Source organism: Schistocerca gregaria, chromosome 5 (genome assembly GCF_023897955.1).
Source record: "Schistocerca gregaria isolate iqSchGreg1 chromosome 5, iqSchGreg1.2, whole genome shotgun sequence".
In the NCBI taxonomy this organism is placed as follows: Eukaryota; Metazoa; Arthropoda; class Insecta; order Orthoptera; family Acrididae; genus Schistocerca; species Schistocerca gregaria.
This window is the reverse complement of record NC_064924.1, coordinates 380,070,729-380,087,060: the sequence shown is the minus strand read 5'-3', so window position 1 is coordinate 380,087,060 and position 16,332 is coordinate 380,070,729. Positions and strand designations below refer to the sequence as shown.

The following is a 16,332-nucleotide window of genomic DNA, read 5'->3' as shown; positions in this document are numbered from 1 at the left end:
GCATTTTTTTTAACGAAGTCAGTTGTCACTTAGTCACTAGCGGCTAACCTTCTCTTGCCTTTACAAAGCTTTCCTTTTGACATATTCTGTATCATGATACTTTTTAAGATCAGAATGATGGTATAACCCTTTTATTTTTCCATTTGCGGGATCAGAAATTAGATAACAACCGGTGTGCGGTATACGAAGGATCTCGCAAGGTCCCTCAAAAAGACTTTGACATTTTCGATTTTTGCGTAAGAGAAACGATGGTTTAAAGTGTGTTTCTAGCAACTAACAGTGTGCAAATGCCTGCATAAAGATCTATTCGGGATCTATATCGTCGTAGAAAATCCATTCCCAAGAGACACGGCACTGCCAAATTCTTGACAACGAGGAAAATACATTTGATGGGTATTGATTGAATCTCCAGTGGTACCCAAGCTTGTATACAGACCTTTTGTGTCTGGGAGCCGATGGCTGCTGTAATTGAACATTCTTGGACTGGTAAGGTTGGAATTTTAATTAATGTACTAGTTTGCTTATAGAAACATAAGGGCATAGCATTAATATTTGCACCTGTATCTAGGATTACAGTCGTCAAAATTCCAGCTATAGGAAGTTTTGTCATAGTCTGCACTTGGCGATCTATCGGTTCATCACCGTCAGTCGTCTCTTTCTCTTGTAATAATTCTTGTCTCATGTCAATCCCGTCATTGTATCTCAGTACAAGTGTGTCATGGTTAGTCTCTCCGTCGAAGTGGTCACCCCCATTCTGTCTCACAGCATCACTTAGGGAGCTTTCAGATGCTGAACTTAGTATCCCTGTTTGTGTGGTTTTGATTGGCCTTCATCATTAGAAAGTTCAACCAATCTGACATTATGAGAACACTGATGAACAAAATTACTGTTATGCACAAACCTTGTGTCAAAATGTTGCTGCGTTTGTTCTGGTGTCCAATACGTGTTACTGTCTTCCGCGTTTGCGTAAATGCAGGGGGATTGTAATGCCTTCGCGGGGTCTGAAGATTTTATTACTATTATGATTTCCGGAATTGTTACTGTGAAATCCACCTTCACACTGTGGTTTGCCGTTAAACTGTGTGTTTCTGTACATTCCCTGCGCTTGATTTTTACTAGGCGCGGAGTTGCATTGGTATGAGTGGGCGTTATCAGCTGTTTGTTGCTGCCCCTCATCTGAGTGATGGCTGCGCGAGTAGGGTGCATTCCATTGCGATCCGCTCTGCTGTTGCCAACCTTTTTGACTGAAACCATTTCCAAACTTCTGCTTGTACGGTTGGTTGCCGTACTGGTTACCAGTCGTGTTATACACGGGATTGAATCGGTTGTGTTGATTATGTCTGTTCCTTTTGTGCGGATACCCATTGCCTTTATTTCCGTTTTGCCAATCGTTACTATTTTTGTAACCATCCCCTGGCTTTTCAAAGCCGTTACTCTCGTAATGTTGAGGCCAAGAATTGTGGGGAGTATTCCGCGATTTGTTAGCTCTTATGTCCTCATAGATCAGGTCTAGGGAATCTAATATCGACAGAAAGGTATCTGTATCATCATCTGGTATGGCTATCAGCTTTTCTCAAATCGATATCGGTAATTTAGACTTGAGAATCATAATTACATCTTTACTATTAATAGAGTTATCCCAGTACCTGATTTTGCCAAGATATTTTTCGAAGTACTTTCTCAGGCTACTATTCCTGGGGTCAAATTATTCTGCATTATAGACTTCTTTACGAAGGCGCTTCTGAAAACCTTCACTCCAAAATTTTCTGAGGAAACAGAGCTCAAACTCCTCATATGTTCTACACATATCAACCATTTCGGTTCCCCATATTGCCGATTCTCCACCTATATATCCGGTAACAAATTGGATACGCTCTCTATCAGTCCACGAATTTGGAAAAATACCAGAGAATCGACGAAGAAAAACAGTTGGGTGAATATTTCGTTTTTCCGGGTTAAAGGTTTGAAAAACTCGATGCTTTATCATGCTTTCTTCCTTCATCATTTTTTCTACTAAGTCAAATTCTTGGTTTCGGTGACTAACTGGAATATGTGGTGGTGAAGTGTGTTCATTAGATACAACAGGTATTCGGAATTGCTGAAATAATTCATCTTCTTCCTCTGAGGCTTTAGAGTTAGGATAATTCGGTCTCTGTATTCGGGAACTACTACTCACTTGTGCCTCCATGTTATTTAACTGTTCCGTTACCTCTTGCTTCCAATTTGGCCATTCTTGCTGAAGGGTACGCTTAATGCTACCGAGTTCAGACATTACAGTATCTCCGGAGCTTCCAGGATCTGACAAGATACCAAGAGTGGTTGCTTTCACAGTCTCTACTAGGTCTTTGTTAACTTTATCTTCGACAAATTTGTCCTTTCCAACAATCCAGTTCTCATACTTTTCTCTGAATTCTTTCTCATGACTATCTAGCCTCTCCTTTACTTTCGTTTCAGTTTCCAGAGTCAAATTTGACATTCCCTCGGTTAGTTTTTTTACCTGCGTAGTTGTTCTGTCTAATCTGTGATTAACCGTGGTTACGGATGAGCCAAGATTCTTGGTTGCGTTTCGGATGTCAGCTGTCTCGCTTTGCATGGTAACTAAAGTGTCATCAGTTCGAAAATTATTTCACTTCGCATTTGAGAAACAGCATCCTTAACTTGCTTTGCTACTTCTTTGGCTACGTTTTCTCTAACAGTTTTTATTTCTTCGCTTACTGTAGAAAGTTTATCTTCAATTACGGTAGAAAGTTTATCTTCAAGCGAGGCTAACATTTGTCTATTTTTCTCTTTCATTTGACGATTTTCGTCTTTCAAATCATTTTTAATGGAATTCACCATTTGGCGATTTTCCTCTTTCAATTGGCGATTTCCGTCCTGCATCATTTGACTTTTTGACTCAGTAGCTGTTTGAATACATCGTCTTTCACCTGCCTCCCTTGTAACCGGTATATTGCTACGACTACTAGTGGGAGAAACTATGCTGGCATTGTCTAGTTCAGTACCGGTAACATTATGGTGTGAGGCACCAAAGTCCATAAGATTTCCCACTTCACTTTCTACAATTGATGTCTCAGCCCTACTAATTATCGTGCAGGACCGTAAGCGACGCGACACTTCACTCGTTTCATTCTGTTCATTTGAATCTAGTGATGACATTTTATCGTCTGCCATAACTCACTTATTTACAAACAGTAAGTCAATGAAGTTCGTTTGAGCTACGGCAGTCAGCTGTCGACAGAGATGTAATTTATAGGTTGCGAGTCGGTTGTCACTGCTACGTCACAAGATCGGAATGTCGGGAGTTGCACGTCACGAGAACAAGAGACTATTCCGGACCGTAAAGAAAGTATGGCTGCACACTGTTCAAAATAAATTAAAACTAAGGCTGGTCAGCTCCGTGAACAGGCAGCGGACATTTGAAAACAAATGATATGCAATACACAACAATGGAATGTAAAAAAATACTTGAAGAAATTACCAATCTACTAAATACATCTACTGACTTGAAAGCAGATTTTACTGCAACTACTAAAGATCGTCACAAACTGATTAATGTCGGCTGAAAGTAAGGAAGCTTGGCTACGGGTAACGAAATTTTAACTTACGTTGCTGATGACTGCCTTGGGCGTTGCAACTAGATTTTCGCACAAATTCGGTTCCAAAAAGAAAAACTCTCTTTCGTAATTTACTCTGAATATCTCGTTTCTTTCGCTCAATGGAAATTTTATTGGATGATTTTGATGCCATGTAACAAATAAAAAGCACAAGATTAGCTACAATTCTTTATGAATAGTCCCACAAGGTGTATCTTATATAAATTTTTATTCCTTTGAGTTCTTTTTTTTTAATTCGCGTCCTTGTTCGGGCGCCAATTATAACGATATGTTTACGTAATTTGTATACATAAGCATACACTTATAAATTTCCCCGTTCGTAATCGCGAATTATAACAATATGTTTAGTTTCGTGCTGTAACATATAGCTATAATCAGCGGTGGAAATATATTTGCGAACGCCGACCAAGTGCGGCTGTTTCTTGTTGGATCGTCTGATCAGTCGGAAGTTGCATTGCAGAGGAGAGTAAATGCCTATTCAAAATATAATTATTTTTGGATAGCTCAACATCAATTTCCTAAGGGACCGTAGTTTATCATGCATTTACCAGTAGAATATGGTGCGGAGAAAGTATTTCGATAGCATACAACTTCCGTCCGATTTCGACAAAAGAATTCGTGACTGTGAACTGTCTATTTGGCAGAAACATAAAGAAAATTAAATAACTTCATGAAGTAGTGAGACATAGATTCTATATTAAATAAATAGTACATACACCAGTTCCATTTAACTCTAAATTTATGGCAATTAATAGATGAACTTTCACTGCAATGAAGGATTTAACATGGATGCCGATTTGACTGGACCTTCTCTTCTAGTAATGAAAATAATTCCTTTGGCGTTTTCACACACGCGTCGCACATTAAATTTACTGCTATGCAGTATTGCACTTTTAGTCTTGCACTTTTATTTAACACTAAAATGATATTATATTTAACGATAATAATACGACGGCGAGACATGCGCGTCCGACTCAAGTTACAAGACACAAGAGAAGAAGAAAAATGAGTAACTGAGTAACTGTTAATCGAGAATATCTCGTACATCAAAAGAATGTGTAAAAGTGCTCTTCTGTCCGTTTCTCGCGCCGCGGTTTTTCAAAGTAAGTAACTCACTGCATCTCAGACGGCGCTTCGACAATAAACAAGTTACGTCACAGGTCGTTCACCTTTTACATTCTCGCAACATTATTTGCTAACTGTAGCTGTTGCCGAGCGACTGGTCGATTAGTGAATGATTTAAAATGATAAGGCAATCACATAATGTTACAATGACCATAACTTTAAAATTTGGTTTATGTAAGTAAGTCTCCAGTGAAACCCTATAATGTATATATCAATGTAATCAGTAAAGACTATAGAATTAAATAAAGTCATAAAAAATTTCGGTTTTTCCACCATTTATTAGTACCCTGAATCCTTAAACAGATGTCTACAAAATGATCGTGAGCAAGCACCACATAATATTTACACAGCATGTTTTTGAGCGATGAAGACTTTCTTTCTTAAAGATGAGTTACCCCAGAACGTTACTGCATATAATACCACTGAAAGAAAATACAAAAAATACATCAACCTACAGATTTGTCTCTTCCCAGGATTTGCAATGAATCTCAGTGCAAATGCGGCTGAACAAAGTTGTTATAGGAGTTCCAGAAAGTGTTTTTTCCAGTTCAAATTCTCACTGATATAAGCAGCTAAAATTTTGCAGCTAAAATTTTGCAGCTAAAATTTTGGAAGTTTCCACTTATTTATTATTTCGTCACCATGTGTTACACTTATCATAGGTGTAGTACCTTTAGGTGTAAAAAACTGAATTTGTTGTATCGTTTCGAAATTGAGAATGAGACCATTCACAGAAAACTATTGAATGGTACTTTTAAGGACTCTGTTTATCATTCCTTGCGATTACAATACTACTGTCATTCCCAAAAAGACAAATTCTGTTTCTTTTGTATTAAAACAAAAGACTATTTTCATATGTTAAGGCCTTTAGTGGACCTCAGATTAAGGCTTGGGGAACTCTATATGTGATTCCTCCTCTGCTAGAAGAATGTTTACTGATTACATTGACTAAATTGCCAAGTACAACTGTCTGTATTCTTTTCATTAGCTATGACATTATCCTGTGGTTGTCTATACTACCAATCCCACAAAATCCCAATTTATGTAGAATATTCTGATTCACATAGCCAAATGCCCTAGATAGGTCGTAGAACATTTCAAACAGTGCTTTCTAGCAAAATTTGGTGAGTGATTGTGTAAATGTCATTCTCGTTTGAGCAACTCTTGTGAAATCCGAACAGTGATTTATTGAAGACATTTTTCTTGCTTAGGTGGAATACTATTCTAGAATACCCCACCTCCTTAAAACTTTTGGAAAAGGATCTCAGTAGTGTAATAGGTTGGTAGTTTCTGACATCTCTCCTATCACTTTTGCTGTGGAGGGTTTTAACAATGGCGTATTTCAATTTCTCTAAAAAAATCCTTTGGGTTAGTGAAGCATTGCATATTTAACATAATACAGTACTTACTATATGGGAAGAAATCAGTAATAACCTGATGAAGGTTCCATCAAATACAGATGAGCTTTTATTTTTGAGTGGCTATTTTCATAACTTCAGAAGGTGAGGTTTGTGAGATATTCATATGATTGAATGATACGAATGTTGCATTCTCTTTAAAGAGCTGTAAGTTTTCTCTTGTGCTGTTTGTCCCTGTATTTTTTACTACATTTAAGAAATGATTGTTAAACATATCTGCTGCCTCTTCCTGATCATTTATAGCCATTCCATTTAATTCAGTAGTGATGGTGCTCTGTTCCAGGGCCTGTTGCCTGGCTCACATTTCATTACATTCCACATAGCTCTAAGCCTATCGTGAGAATAAATTAATTCTGATATAATATGTGTGTTTCTTAATTTTTAAGATCTTTTCTTAGTAATTTTGAGTAAGTTTTGTAATGTGCTACAAGTGTAGGATCGTTACTTGTTGTTGCAAATGAAAACATTTTCCTTCTCTTTCCACACGACGTATTGAGCTGTAGTCATCCATGGTTTTCTGTATGGCTGTTTAAAGTCCTTTCTGACTAGTTCATGTGAAAGGCTGCGCCAAATAATGACAAGGCTTTATAATGAGGTAGATTAAATTTTGTGTCAGCATTTGGTTAATTTTTCATTCTGGATCATCTCTTATAACCTTTTTTTAAAAACATTTCTTCTGTAATCATTAATTATTTTGATTTTCACTGACGATTATCTGTATTGTGAGACACTATTTTACTTATATAACTGCCCATCCTGATCAGAGAGAGCATTTATTTCTGAGAATATAGTTATTTTCTTGCTTTGTCTGTCATCAAAGAAAACATTATCAAATAGAGGCCTACTCCCTTCATCCACCGATGTTGTGAAGCTAATTACTGACATCAAATTGTAGGATTCGAATAAGGTTTCCAGATCATTTTTCCTGACAGAATCTACACTGAAACCACCGCACGCTGGCTGCTGTCTGACAGACAGCATTGTAAAGACACTTTAAACCTCATAAACTATCCATATTTCGCAGTGGTAGTCATTTCAAAGTTACAAATGGAAGTGAACTGTTTTATAATATTAATTTACAAGCACACAACTGGAATACGATTAACAGCCTATTTTACTGTTACTTTTACATTGTAGCAGTCGACTGCATGAACAGCGCAGCCAGGAAATAAATATTAACGTGTTATGATGAATACAATCCTGTTATACTAATGTTCTGTTTCCTTATTTCTCTAGGAACCAAAATGGCTATTGTCTTTGACTCATGGGTGACTGAGGCGTTGGCCCTTCTGTCAACGTTTTTTGCAATACTATACGTTACATTTAAAATCAATTACACATACTGGAAGAAAAAAGGTCTGCCATATTTGGAGCCGTTTTTCCCGCTGGGAAATGGCTGGAACACAGCGCTAATGAAAAAAAGCCCTGGTGAGGATCTGAGAGACATTTATTTCGAAGCAGAAGGCAAGGATGTCGTCGGTATTTACTCATTAAACAACCCTCTTCTCATTGTGAGGGATCCAGAGCTGATCAAAACGATCATGGTGAAGGATTTCAACTATTTTCCCGACCGGGGCATCTACGTAGACGAGGAGACAGATCACCTGACGGCGCACCTCTTCTTTCTCGGAGGAACCAAGTGGCGGTCTCTGCGACAGAAGCTGACGCCCACGTTCACGTCGGGAAAAATGCGCGCCATGTTCGGCATAGTGCGCGACTGTGCGCAGATTCTGGCTGACGTCACACCTGCGGGCAGTGTTGTGGAAGTCCGCGAGCTGATTGCCCGCTATGCCACTGACGTCATTGCCTCCTGCGCCTTCGGCATCGACGTTGACAGCCAGCACAACCCCGAGGCGGAGTTCCGGCAATGGGGCAGGCGCTTTTTCAAGCCATCTCTGCGTACATACCTGACTCAGGCGCTGGGATTCTCCAATCCAAAACTACGCACACTTTTGCCTATAGCCTTCACACCAAAGGACATCACAGAGTACTTCACAAAGGTCGTCAGGGACACAGTCAAACACCGAGAGGCGACAGGGGTCATAAGAAAGGACTTCCTGCAGTTGATGATTCAGTTGAAGAACAATGGATACGTGGATGACAGCTTCTCAATCACTGGGCGGAAAAATTCTGAACGTAAGTCCTATTTCTTAGTGCACATGGTTTTTTTAAAAAAGTACTGAAACTTTAATTTAGGGAATTATCAAGTCTGTTGAAGAATACTATACATAACTAGTATTTATTAGTGTTTTCAATTTTTTTAAATATTGAAATGTTAATTTAAGGAATTATCTAGGCTGTTAATCTTATATGTCTTTGTATTAAGATATTATTGTTCTGCTCTCATTTCCATCACACATCGCAAAGATCCCATTTAATGACATGAGATTTAATGCCCTTGATATTTTAACACATCATTACATACTGCAGTTCGCTAATAAAATTGTAATGATTATCTCTCATAGTTTAGAACTTGGCAGTCAAATGAATTTAATCGTGTGTGACTTTCTAATGTGTGCTAATTCTTTTGGATAATATCTGTTTCCGAAATCTGTTCACCCACGACTAATTCCTACTGTAAAAGCGATGTTAATACCAATAGACAACCTTCATGTTATCAGCTACATCTTCACTGCCACATCCATAAGCTCTTCATTATGAATGTGTAGATGAATAAATTACGTTGGCGATCTCCATATAGAATCTTCAATGGTAGCAACTGTGTGGAACGTCTAGTCTTATGATGCACTGTATTGATTCATCAGTGGCTGCCATCTTATTTTCCCTAGAGTGTTATTTTGGGAATGTTTAGGATGTGGGTATGGTCTGGTGGAGTAGGGTAAGATGGACTGACAGAGGCCACTCTTAGGTAGCAGAACCCTTTTACTAATTTATTTTAAGCTCGAGCCCTCATCTGTAAGTGGCTGGAAGATGGGCCTAGACACCTGGACTCTGCAGCAGTGAAGCACTGCAGTAGAATGCCTGTTGCCACTACGTACATTGCAGTCCCAACATGACACAACCTCAATCAGCGGCTGAGTTGCATCAGGGCTGATACCGCAGTCTCGTGTTGTTATGACGTTAGTGTCGTTGCTGAGCCATTCTCAGCTGAGGCTACAGACAGGCACAGACATTTGGGGTGTAAACACAGACTGCCAGCTGACCTGTACCTCAGTGGTACTTCCTGACGTAATCGCCCTGCAGACGTACACATTTTTCACAACGCTGACGCCATGATTCCATGGCAGCGGCGAAGGCTTCTTTAGGAGTCTGTTTTGACCACTGGAAAATCGCTGAGGCAATAGCAGCACGGCTGGTGAATGTGCGGCCACGGAGAGTGTCTTTCATTGTTGGAAAAAGACAAAAGTCACTAGGAGCCAGGTCAGGTGAGTAGGGAGCATGAGGAATCACTTCAAAATTGTTATCACGAAGAAACTGTTGCGTAACGTTAACTCGATGTGCGGGTGCATTGTCTTGGTGAAACAGCACACGCGCAGCCCTTCCCGGACGTTTTTATTGCAGTGCAGGAAGGAATTTGTTCTTCAAAACATTTTCGTAGAATGCACCTGTTACCGTAGTGCCCTTTGGAACGCAATGGGTAAGGATTACGCCCTCGCTGTACCAGAACATGGACACCATCATTTTTTCAGCACTGGCCGTTACTCGAAATTTTTTTGGTGGCGGTGAAGCTGTGTGCTTCCATTGAGCTGACTGGCGCTTTGTTTCTGGATTGAAAAATGGCATCCACGTCTCATCCATTGTCACAACCGACGAAAAGAATGTCCCATTGATGCTGTCGTTGCGCGTCAACATTGCTTTGCAACATGCCAAACGGGCAGCCATGTGGTCGTCCGTCAGCATTCGTGGCACCCACCTGGATGACACTGTTCGCATTTTAAGCTCGTCATGCAGGATTGTGTGTACAGAACCCACAGAAATGCCAACTCTGGAGGTGATCTGTTCAACAGTCATTCGGCGATCCCCCAAAACAATTCTCTCCACGTTCTCGATCATGTCGTCAGACCGGCTTGTGCGAGCCCGAGGTTGTTTCGATTTGTTGTCACATGATGTTCTGCCTTCATTAAACTGTCGCACCCACTAACGCACTTTCGACACATCCATAACTCCATCACCACATGTCTCCTTCAATGTCGATGAATTTCAATTGGGTTCACACCACGCAAATTCAGAAAACGAATGATTGCACGCTGTTCGAGTAAGGAAAACGTCGCCATTTTAAGTATTTAAAACAGTTCTCATTCTCGCCGCTGGCGATAAAATTCCATCTGCCGTACGGTGCTGCCATCTCTGGGACGTATTGACAATGAACGCGGCCTCATTTTAGAACAATACACATGTTTCTATCTCTTTCCAGTCCGGAGAAAAAAAATCGGAGGCCTTAGAACTTGAATGCACCTCGTACATAGTAAATGTTCTTCAATAGGGCAGGTAATTTGCCACGCAGAAATAGGTGATACACAGCAATTGTTATTATTCTGCTAAAGTGCACAGCCCTGCGAGCATAGTCAGACAGTCTTGCCGCTAACACATTGATACTAAATAGAATCTGATGATGCTTTGATTCCATAATAGACCAAGGATTTGGATCTGACCATATGTGGCTACTGCACATCAAACCCGCCTTATCCACACATGTTACAAAAAGGAATGTATGTATGTATGTTGCACATCTCCTCCTAAACCGATTTCATCCAAACTTGGTACGCATATCACTTACCGTTTGTAAATCATCGGTGTGGTGATAATAACCACCTACCTATCAAATGGGACGGGGTGGGATGGGGGTGAAAAAGCTGTGCACTCCACCAGTCGTGAATACCCATAATTTAATCATCCAGTATTTTAGAATGAGAACGCTTAGAGACGTGCAACGAACTTTACAGATAATTCTAAACCTCTAAAAAATTTTTCTCGCTGACGACTCCCACAGAACGGGGAAAGGAAACAAGTTTATTGTTTTCTACATTTTCGTTGTTCATGCAGTGAAACTGCAGCATAAAGCATGACGTTTTAATTTATTTTGTCTTTCCTACTAACTGAATTCGCAACAAACTTTCTAGATCCTCTTCACGTATGCCTGTGAATGTATGAGCACAATTATATCATTATACGAACCACATTTCAGAAGATATGACGCCATAAACACTGAGTTGCATGAAAAACGACTGCATCATGCAACACGTTTAAATTTATTACATCGTTGTTACTAATTCTGTTTGAAACACTGAATGTACCTAGAAAAATCTCTCATTATACGACATATAAGTCAAGAGATATGGCGTCAGATACAGAGATACATGAAAAACTGCTACAGTATGTATGACGTTTTAATTTATTACTTCTTTACTACAAACCCTGTTCACGACATATTTCGCAGACAGTAGCCATATATACCACTGGATGCACCTGCAAAATTACATCATTATACGACGCAAAGTTCAAGCTACAAGGTGCCTGAAAGTGAAACTGCAGGGCTGAACTCGCTAGAGATGCAAAAGAAAAATGTGTACAAATACATGTGAAATATGTTACATTTATGTGAAATATATCTGACGTGGGTAAAAAAGTTATCTTAAATCCTTGGAAGGATTTAAACAAATTAGTAATAATCTAGAAGCTAGGGTTTAGAATCACCAGCCTTCTCTTGGGGTGAGCGTGATAATGTGGAGAAAGAGGGGGAGGAGGAGATGGACGGAGAGAGACAGAGGAGAAAATGACAGAGGAAGAGGAGAGGGTGATGGGATTGACAGGAAAGAGGAGGAGATGGACAGAGACAGGCGAGGAGTAGAAAGGCATGGAGTGGGGGAAGAAGTAGATGAACAGAGAGGGGCAGAGGAGGAAACGGACAGAGAAAGAGAAGAGGCGGAGGACAGAGAGAGGGGAGAGGAGGAGATGGACAGAGACAGAAAAGAGGGGAAGATGGTCAGAGAGTGGCGGGTGGAGGAGGTGGACAGAGAGGGAGTGGAGTAGGTGGGCAGGAAGTGACGGAGGAGGTGATGGGCAGAAAGGGGAAAGGAGGGTATCGACAAATATGAGATCAGAATAAATACTTAGCTGGGCAACGATAGGTACTCTGCTAGTCTACCAGTTAAATGCAATCTATGGACTGCAGGTGTTCAGCATTTCGCATCGGTATAGATTGTCAGAATCCGATCGTAACTTACATTAGCACGGTCTGGAGATTAGGCGTAGAGACAATCAACCGTGAGAAATAAGCTATCAACTTAGTTCTTGAAACAAGTAAAATGGTTCGTAACTTAACAAGAATTTTTTTGTCAGGCATTCGCTCACAGGACTTTCTTTTAATTTACACTAACACTACCTCATATGAGAGTAAGAGACACACGGACCTAAACATCCTGCAGAAATGAATGTATACCTTATTTAAGACTGTGCTTTATTTTCTCCATCACGACATTATGATAGGCTCAAAAAACTTAAAGAAACTACAAAAGACTATAGAAGACGTGGAAAAATGGTGCACGAAAATCAAGTTCGTAATCAACACCGACAAGACGGAAATGATGGTATTCAGACCAGGCGGGCAAATCCCAAAAACGACAAAAATTGCAATACAAGGAAAGCAAATATCTATCACAAAAGATTACAAGTATCTAGGGATAACACTCCAGCCGTCCGCAAAGTGCCTTCACTGAACACACAACAGAGAAAGCGACACAAGCCATCAGAGCGATAAACGAAATAAGCTCCATCAGAACACTAAATCTAGACACAGCTATGGCACTCTTCAAATCAAAAATAATACCGATACTGGCTTATGGGATAGAAATCATATGGATAAACCTAAATGAAAAGAACTTAGAAACATTGGAAAGAGTAAAAGCAACACGTACTTACAAGACTCGCAGTACACGGATTTCACCATGAAATTTGTGCAAATACGACATACAACAAGTGTACACTATGTGGACAGTCTTGTGAGAGATACCATATAGAAATATGCAACAAGAGTACCAGATCAATTAGAGACTATGCAATAAATGGTTCAAATGATAATCTGTTATAATACCTGCACTGAATGTAATCTACTACCAAGAATTATGCAGACACTCAATATATCCTTGAAATATACTCTCAAATGATTGTAATCTAATGTATAACTACAAGGACTATTTTGCTGCAATAAATCGTTTAATTTATTTTCTCCATAGTATGAATTTACTGGTAGTATGGGTTACAGTAAAATTTTCTGCTATTGTTGTTGCTATTACAATTAGTTATAATATAAGAACATTTCGAAGCACAACTTCCACTCACTAAAGCTTACAGGGTGGAAATGTTCAGATACTAACGTCCCTTGACTCCTAGTAGGAAGACAGTTCGTAATAGTAAGAGTATTTGGTTTACGATGTATGTTACAGTTTCTTTACGAACACACTTTGTCCCTGACAGAAAAGACCCTGACGACTAAGGAGGTGGCAGCGCAGGCGTGGGTGTTCTTCCTCGCTGGGTTCGAGACTTCCTCCACCACCGTAAGCTTCTGCCTGTACGAGCTCTCTAAACACCCGGACATCCAGAAGAAACTGCAAGAAGAAATTGATGACATGCTGAAAAAGACCAACGGTGATGTGACGTACGAAGTTATTATGACCGAGATGCCATACTTGGAAAAGGTGGTGAACGGTACGTTATATGCTTTTGGTTATTACTGTTCATACATTATCACAGTTACAGTGGAGCTCTGAACACATTAAGGCCATTAACAGGGGAGAGATTAAATTACGACGAGGGTGTTCACAAAGTTTTCATTATCATTTCTAAATAAAGAATTACATAATATGTCTTTGTTTATTTTCTGGAACATGTCCGCAGCCCCGATGCACATGGGAAGCCACAGTGCCGTGATATTTCGCTTCTGTGTCTGTAGCGGCGTCCTGCCGTAGTCCTTGGATTTCAATGTGTAGCAGACACGTAGCCACATACAAACAAAACATTAGATATGTAATTTTATTGTTTTCGAGCTTGTAATTAGGAATTTATGATAAGCTTCGAAAACAATTAAGCGAAACACTCAGTAGTATTACCCAACTTCTTTGTTTACTTACTATGACGTAATTCGGTACAGAATGATTAGTGACACCCATAAACAACACTGTTGCTTTTCGTATTTATTTTCATATACACTCCTGGAAATGGAAAAAAGAACACATTGACATCAGTGTGTCAGACCCACCATACTTGCTCCGGACACTGCGAGAGGGCTGTACAAGCAATGATCACACGCACGGCACAGCGCACACACCAGGAACCGCGGTGTTGGCCGTCGAATGGCGCTAGCTGCGCAGCATTTGTGCACCGCCGCCGTCAGTGTCAGCCAGTTTGCCGTGGCATACGGAGCTCCATCGCAGTCTTTAACACTGGTAGCATGCCGCGACAGCGTGGACGTGAACCGTATGTGCAGTTGACGGACTTTGAGCGAGGGCGTATAGTGGGCATGCGGGAGGCCGGGTGGACGTACCGCCGAATTGCTCAACACGTGGGGCGTGAGGTCTCCACAGTACATCGATGTTGTCGCCAGTGGTCGGCGGAAGGTGCACGTGCCCGTCGACCTGGGACCGGACCGCAGCGACGCACAGATGCACGCCAAGACCGTAGGATCCTACGCAGTGCCGTAGGGGACCGCACCGCCACTTCCCAGCAAATTAGAGACACTGTTGCTCCTGGGGTATCGACGAGGACCATTCGCAACCGTCTCCATTAAGCTGGGCTATGGTACCGCACACCGTTAGGCCGTCTTCCGCTCACGCCCCAACATCGTGCAGCCCGCCTCCAGTGGTGTCGCGACAGGCGTCAATGGAGGGACGAATGGAGACGTGTCGTCTTCAGCGATGAGAGTCGCTTCTGCCTTGGTGCCAATGATGGTCGTATGAGTGTTTGGCGCCGTGCAGGTGAGCGCCACAATCAGGACTGCATACGACCGAGGCACACAGGGCCAACACCCAGCATCATGGTGTGGGGAGCGATCTCCTACACTGGCTGTACACCTCTGGTGATCGTCGAGGGGACACTGAATAGTGGACGGTACATCCAAACCGTCATCGAACCCATCGTTCTACCATTCCTAGACCGGCAAGGGAACTTGCTGTTCCAACAGGACAATGCTCGTCCGCATGTATCTCGTGCCACCCAACGTGCTCTAGAACGTGTAAGTCAACTACCCTGGCCAGCAAGATCTCTGGATCCGTCCCCCATTGAGCATGTTTGGGACTGGATGAAGCGTCGTCTCATGCGGGATGCACGTCCAGCACGAACGCTGGTCCAACTGAGGCGCCAGGTGGAAATGGCATGGCAAGCCGTTCCACAGGACTACATCCAGCATCTCTACGATCGTCTCCATGGGAGTATAGCAGCCTGCATTGCTGCGAAAGGTGGATATACACTGTACTAGTGCCGACATTGTGCATGGTATGTTGCCTGTGTCTATGTGCCTCTGGTTCTGTCAGTGTGATCATGTGATGTATCTGACCCCAGGAATGTGTCAATAAAGTTTCCCCTTCCTGGGACAATGAATTCACGGTGTTCTTATTTCAATTTCCAGGAGTGTATTTACAATATAGACTAAGTTATGATTAGTGCACTGGTGCAACGAAAATCTTACAACAGGGAAGAATACAAACAGGAATAGAGGCGCCCACCAATCTACAAATTTTGACTTTGACACCATCACGTCCCAACCGTAGAAGCTTGCTTACGTATCTGAGATCCCATCTCATCGCTGACTACCATTACCCGATTCTGTTATTTACTTTTTGATCACATACAACTATATACTACGTCCTGCGTACGTACACAAACGCAATCACACACACACACACACACACACACACAAACACAAACACACACACATACACACACAGAGAGAGAGAGAGAGAGAGAGAGAGAGAGAGAGAGAGAGAGAGAGAGAGAGACATGTCTTTCTGATTTGTTCATTCATGCAGACTGGACGTTTGTAACTCCTTTCCCACAAGGCACCTTACTTGCTCGTCAGCCACAGAGAATAACAAGGTTTGCTCTAACAGCACCTTAAAACCTTAAACATTTATTGGAACATTTTTGATAATTATTTGTTACAATTCCTAGAAGATTTACTACGCAGTTTTGTTGCTAGCTGTTATTAATCAACCAAGAGGCGA

The 16,332-nt window shown here is 41.2% G+C and overlaps 1 protein-coding gene across 1 annotated transcript in view; it reads left to right on the top strand.

Annotated features, from left to right (window-relative positions):
- The window catches only part of LOC126271907 (cytochrome P450 6k1-like), a 33,524-nt gene that overhangs the window by 5,584 nt on the left and 11,608 nt on the right, over positions 1 to 16,332 (top strand). Inside the window, exons 2-3 of the mRNA XM_049974296.1 lie at positions 7,394 to 8,293; positions 13,592 to 13,822. Of these exons, the coding sequence (XP_049830253.1) occupies positions 7,402 to 8,293; positions 13,592 to 13,822 (1,123 nt within the window). The 5' untranslated portion in view covers positions 7,394 to 7,401. The remainder of the gene's footprint in view (positions 1 to 7,393; positions 8,294 to 13,591; positions 13,823 to 16,332) is intronic.